At 40.8% G+C, this 6,756-nt stretch overlaps 1 protein-coding gene across 1 annotated transcript in view; it reads left to right on the top strand.

Moving 5' to 3' along the window:
- The window catches only part of FRMPD1 (FERM and PDZ domain containing 1), a 113,562-nt gene that overhangs the window by 76,142 nt on the left and 30,664 nt on the right, over positions 1-6,756 (top strand). Inside the window, exons 3-5 of the mRNA XM_012656156.1 lie at positions 1,689-1,846; positions 2,679-2,781; positions 5,739-5,784. Of these exons, the coding sequence (XP_012511610.1) occupies positions 1,689-1,846; positions 2,679-2,781; positions 5,739-5,784 (307 nt within the window). The remainder of the gene's footprint in view (positions 1-1,688; positions 1,847-2,678; positions 2,782-5,738; positions 5,785-6,756) is intronic.

Below are 6,756 nucleotides of genomic sequence, written 5' to 3'. Positions count from 1 at the left end.
TGAATGCTTTTTGTGGCTTTGTTTTGTGTTTTTATTCTCAATCTCCATTTTTAGCACTAGAAATTGTTTATCATTTTCTATGTGAATGTCATCATCTATTAAAAAAACAAAAACAAAAAAGTGGTGCTTTTCCATTCCTATGCTTATTATTCCTCTTGCCATTTTCCTTCCCTGATAATTGTTACAAGCATTTGTCCTGCTACATTAAATAGGAGTAGTGTTTAGGCTCTCCTTATCCTGTTGCTTTTTTAAAAGAATGCAAAATGTTGATTCTTGACTTTTAGTGCACAGTGTATTATTTATTATATTTAGAAAGGCCCTTTTATAGCTTTAACTTTTTTTTTAAATCAGGAATAGTCCTGGGTTTTATTCAGGATGAGTTTTCATAGTTTTCTATTTCTTCCCTCTTGTTAGGTCCCTCTGCTGACCCTTGTCAGTATTAGCTGCATGCTTGCCTAGAAGAAATCCTCTCTGCTTCTAAGTTGTGTGGGTAGGGTTATCTATTCAGACAGAACCTAAATCTGCTCTAAGCAAGGGCCTGAGGGCCTCCTCAATGGATAATGTGCATGAGGCTTTGTACTTGGACTTGTCACATGCATTTTGGCTACATGAGACAGTTTTTCAAATTTCCTGATCCTCGTTGAAATTTAAGATCATTATAAATGACAGAGAGGTGATTTTCAGATGAGTAAGGTCCTATTACTTTAGGCAGAGTTTCTGACAGTGTTTGGTAAATGGATGAGAATAAATGATACACCTAACTGCAGAGCCCCAAGGGAGATGTTATTCCTTCACATTTCTGTTGTTTATTATAACAGTAAACACCTCATCCCATCGCTATGTGACCTTCCTCAGAAGAACCACTGACAGTTAGAGGCAAAAAAAATCATTTGCCACAGACAAATGAAAAAATAAGTTGTGACTCTCTTTGTGGTTTTGAGAGATAGAAAATACAACTTTCAACTTACCTGCTTTTAGATATATAGAGAACATATATGTTTTTAAAGATTAAAATAGAGGGAGTCCTTGCCATGTGGGATTTTATATTGGAATCCTCAAAGTTACAAAGTTTAAAGGGAAGCAAAATTCATCATAAAGAATAAAAGAAAAAAAATCACCAAAGAAACAATCTACCTATAAAATTAGCCATCAGCAAACATCCAAACCCAACAATTCTTCATTCCTGTTCACAGTTCATGTTTTTCCTGTCCTGCATCTCTACTCGAGCAGTGCCTCCTGCCTGGAATGCCTGTTTGTCTGTCCTTTCGTCCATCCATCCACTCATGCATCTATCCATTAAGTCACTCTGCAGCAGCTATTGAATATCCTCTGTGTGCCAGGATCTGGGCTGCATAGGAATACCCTAGACATCTCTCAGGGTGTAGTTCAAGTGCCACCTCTTCCAGGTAGCAGATGCTTCCCTGATTCCCTAACCTCTGCCCTGCAAAGCTAAAATGCTCTCCTCCTTGTCTGAGTGCCCACAGCAGCCAATGACTTCTCTTATAGAGCACAGTTCTAAATGCTACTTGGTGTTTTAAGTAGTGGTGTTTGTGTCTCATCCCTCTCAAGAGGAGAGTTGGTATCTGCTCAGCTCCACATCTTTCTCCATAATGCCTGAGACTGACCCAGTTTGTGGCCACCCACTGGAATCCTCCTTTCCTCTTTTTAACATACTCTTTCTCTTCTAGGACTAAAGTAGCTGCAGCTGATGGGCCCCCCAGGATCCCAACCCAGACCCTCACCCCTGTGAGGCACACGGTAAAGATAGACAAGGATGCCCTCCTCCAGGACTATGGATTTCACATTTCTGAGAGCCTTCCCCTCACAGTGGTGGCTGTCACAGCAGGTAGGGGCTGACGGGAAATGAGAAAGGAGTTTGACTGCTTAGGGGGAAATAGCCCTGGTTCTCCTCCGATCTCTCTGTCCTATAACAAAATGCAGAAAATACTCCCCCAGGAAGTTAGAAAAGGCACCCTCACTCTGCCCTAATTCTATCTTGGGCTTTGCACTTTCCTCTGGTGCTGAGAGGGAGGGAGGGAGGGAGCCCCTAAGTAAGTATACTTGCTGCCCTGAACCCCAGATTGCCAGTGGCCTGCCAGTCCTTGAAAAATGCAGCTCTTTCCCTTTGAACCCTGCATGTTCCTAGCTGAGGAGAGTTTCTGGTCAGACAGTAATAGAAATTGATTTGTTTTCAGTTGAATCTCTGTGAAATATAGGCTATACCAGGGTAGAGAGGAGCAGGCTGGGAAAGTCTGCTGTTTGTTTTCATACTTGAGGTGTGTATTGATGTTATAATAGATATAGAGTTAGTTAAAATATATTGATTTCAATTTATACACATACACACATACGCATACACACACCAAAGATCTTTAGAGATGAATGTCATAGGTTCACTGCCCAATTCTGTTGATTCGGGTCTCTGCTGGTTTTCTTTCTCAGAACAGTCTCCTAACATCCCTTGAAGTTGATGGGTGATAGGTACCTTATCCATGGTTTACAAACTGAGAGCCTTAGCTATAAAGCTAAGATCCACATGAGTCCAAGCTTGGCTCAAGGGGAGGGGTGAACCAGTGCCCTGGGGACTAGATCAGGCTGCCATTCAGCTGTGTCGCTGTGACACATGGAGTCTGGGCCCTGCCTGCATGAGTACCAATTACTTATTTTCTGTCCAACAGGAGGCTCTGCTTATGGCAAACTTTTTCCTGGTGATCAGATCCTCCAAATGAACAATGAGCCTGTCGAAGACCTTTCCTGTGAACGAGCAGTCGATATTCTGAGGTACTAAATGGTCTTCCATTATCTACAGAGTTGCACAAACTATCATAGAGCAAAGATGGGCAACAGAAATGGCATAACTGATCCCGTGATTTCAGTAAGGCAGCAAGAACAGCTTCATTTTAAAGTTCCAACTCTGTTAAGACAGCTTCTCAGTGGTGGCTGTTACTATCTGCCCCCTTTCACCTGCCTGCAGAAGGGGCACAGAGTACTGTACGTGTCAAACCCCTGCTATGCCCAAGACACTGTGCGAGGTACTTCGGGAAATGTAATTATAAGTAAATATATAGACCCTACCCTCTAAGTATTTATAGACTTCTTGTAACATATGCCAAAGATTGAACTAAATTGATACCAAATCTCTTTGTTCTTCTGTAACCCTTCTGATATCTCTTCTTAAATGTTCCTGCAGGTGTAGTCTGGTTGGTATATATGTAGTTTCATTGATACAGCACCTCCTGCCTTCTACCTAGTGTCATTGTGATTTATGTAAATGCCTCACTTTCTACCTAGATCCTGAGACCAGGGCTCAGTGGCTGCTCAGTTTAAATGCGTGAATATGGTTGGCACTCAGAATTGGTGACCATGGTTTTAAGGTGGACAAACGTCAGTGACAGGAGTAAAGAAGACTGGCAGATGTTTTATAGGCACATGCAGGCTTTGGCTTTTAAAGTCTTCACACAACACTGTTTTAATGACTAACATAAAGAGAGAGGAGAAGTAGTGTTAGGTGAAAGCTAACTTGAAGATACACATGTACTTCAGTTTGTGCGTTTTTGTGAGTGGCTGCTCTGGCTTTGGGATGGTATTAATTTCTCAGGGCATATCATGTGCAGCACACATTGAATAATAGGTAACAATTACGAGGTAAGAGCACAAGAAAATGAAGATGTAGGACGCGGTCTCCGCCCTCAGGAAGCACAGTCTCACTGCAGACACATACGTGCGCGCACACACACACACACACACTCACTTACACACACTTACGCTTTAAGATTTGTAGAGAATCTATTAAGATGTAGAAAATAGAATTCCTTCAACCAAACCCAATATTGCTTTAGGAATGCCAGAGAATAAGTTAAACCAGTAAGGCAGCCAAGAAAGGATTTGACGATTTCATTTAAAAATAAAGAAGTACAGTTATGGTAATCATGAAATTTGCTTTCCCAATTATTGGACTGTTTTCTCAAGGATGATCCCTTTCAGTGATTTCGATTTTCAGTGCTACTAATATTTCTGCCAGGCCAGATCAAAACTCATACTAATAAAGAAATGTATTTATAATTTTAGGCAGTAGACCAGAATTTGGGTGTTCAGGTAACATTTAACCCCTCTCTGTTCACTGAGCACCTCCTCTGGGCAAGGAACCCTGTGGGACAAATGGACTCCACTCCCCAGACACTTACAGGCCGGTAGTGCAGATACAGTGTGTGCGCTCCCCTCTGAGATTGAGGGCATCCACTGTGTCAAGAGAAGCACAGAAAATGGGCTGTAAATGTGGAGATTCCTCCAGGTTGGAAGGAAGTTGTAATTTGACAAAATAGAGAAGGGTCCAGAAGTAGTTCTGCTGTATCTTTAATGCTGGGTAGAATTTGGCCCACAAAAATGGAAGCGAAGGGGACCCAGGCAGAGTGATAAGAAGGAGCAACAGGGTGGGGATGGGAAGTGGGAGGTGCTGAGCAGTTCAGTTTGCCTATAGAAAGGTTCTGGGAAGTGAAGTCCAGATGATGGAGGGTCTCGAACGCCAACACAGCAAGCCCCAGTGTTACTCTCCTCCTGGAAGGGCAAGCCATTGAAGGCTTCTGAGCAGGGGCGTGTGACTTGAGGTGTGCTATGCTTCTGTGCCCTCTGCTGTATTTTGATGTGTGAATCCCACGACTGCTTATGTTTTTTAGCTTAGTTCCCAGTGTCTAAAAGCGGCATGTATTATTCATTGTCACTTGTGAATGGAAAAACACAAAGCAAAACAAAAATGACACAACAATGCCAAGAAAACCTCTCAAATTCCTCCAAATAATCTGTGAGGCCAAAACATCCTTTTGAGAGCACTTGCACCTTGGTTTATTGGGACTTATCTCAGCAAAGCTCTTTTCGCATATAAAATGAAAAAGAGGCAGTCCCAAGACACTTAGAATCTCAGGTTGAGTTTATCCATTTGAGGAAATAACACACCAGAAGCAATTGGCCTAAATGTTCATATTGCAAGAAGTCAAATGAAATTATTTTTCAAACTGCTTCTCTATGTAGCAATGGCTACATGGAGAGAAAGGAAAATATGAATTGATTTCTCTGTCCTGTCCACTAATATAAAGTGGTGGTTTGGCAGTTATCTAGTTGGTTTGATCACTTTTGAAATCTAGGAGATAATGTAAGACAAAAATATCTAGTATCTTGATTATATGATTAGGTTCATTACATTGACTTTGTGTACCCAAACACCATAAACTCTTTGGCTTTTATCTGATAAATGTTCTCCACAGACATTCGTTCTATTCAGTGAAATGTTTAGCCTTAGTTTTCTAAAATAGGAACCTAAGTTATCTGTGTTATTTCCATGTTTTCTCTTAAACATTTTTTTTGGAGATAAATCTAGATAATATCAACTGGATGAGCTCTCAATTGTATGGGACTAAATTAAGGCTAATTGCCTGAATTAATTTAATTGCTGTAGAAAAGACTAGATGGTAGAGGAGGATATCTGGAGATTCCTTCAAGGTTCAAGGAGCACTCTGGGCCAGGTCAAGTTCATTTGCAGATTGCTACTTTCCCCAACATGCTTCTCAATTTTGCTGAGCCAAAGAAGCTAAGGCTGCTTTAGAATAATAAGTCTTGCCAGTCTTTTTCACGCACACACACACACACACACACACATATACATAGACACACACACACAAACACACACCACACATCATATAGAATGACTAAATGTTTTCATCTTCATTCTTTTTTTTTTTTTCCAGGGAAGCTGAAGATTCTCTTTCAATCACAGTTGTTCGCTGCACATCGGTAAATCTCTTGTGTCCTGTGTGCTAGTTCACCATCCTTGGCCCTAAGACCCTCATAGAGGGTATCCCGCATAGAGGAAGCAAGAAAGGCAAAAGGCAGAGATTGACAACTGCCAGGCAGTGGGTTGTCTGAAGATCTGTGTGCAAGTACTATGGAGGAAACATGGGGTCCAGCCAGGGGGACAGACCTATGATTTTGTAGAGTAGGACAATGAGAAGGGCACCAAACTAGGTGATTCAAGACAGGTTTAAGTGTTATAACTTTGGGCAAATCATGTAGTTTCAGTTTTCACTTTTGTAAAATAGTGGTAATGACAATAACTGCCTTGTCTATCTAGTGGGTTGTTATGAGGACCAAGAGAGGTATTGGATGTGAAAGTGTGTTATCAGATCTGAGGCTCACCACCAGGCAAGGTGTGGTATGGATGATGCACAGGGAGCAAATGGCAATCCTAAACCACCACAAGCCAAGGAGATCATTATGTATTATTTGGGGAGAAATATATAATCAAATTATAAGAGGAAAGACTACCAAGGAGGAAAAGTTGACAGAAGATTCTCATTGTAAGAGACTTTAATGTACACCTCTTAGCCTTGGCCACAAATAGATCCCCCAAAAATAGAGGCATAGAGAATTTTAATAATGCATTTAATTATCTAATCCGATTGACCACATGCCAGGCTACCAAGAAAACACAGTAAATTCCCCAAATGAAAAACTGTAGCAGTCCTTTTTCCTGAATATAATAAAATAGAAACTAATAACTATCAAAATTTGATTAAAACCATCCAGCCATTTGGAAATAAAAATGTGATTTCCTAAGATAGAGTCACATAGAAAAGGAAAATTGCTGTTAAAGACTGCTTAGAAAATTATTGAAAATTAGAACTGTACTTAAAATTCATTATATGCAGATTGGTCCGAGTGCAGTGGTGTTTACACTGTGTTTACACAGTGGTGTAATTGATCACA

The sequence above is a fragment of the Propithecus coquereli genome, unplaced genomic scaffold, assembly GCF_000956105.1.
Source record: "Propithecus coquereli isolate 6110/MARCELLA unplaced genomic scaffold, Pcoq_1.0 Scaffold114, whole genome shotgun sequence".
Lineage (NCBI taxonomy): Eukaryota > Metazoa > Chordata > Mammalia > Primates > Indriidae > Propithecus > Propithecus coquereli.
The sequence above is the reverse complement of the archived record's forward strand: the minus strand, read 5'-3'. Positions and strand labels throughout refer to the sequence as shown.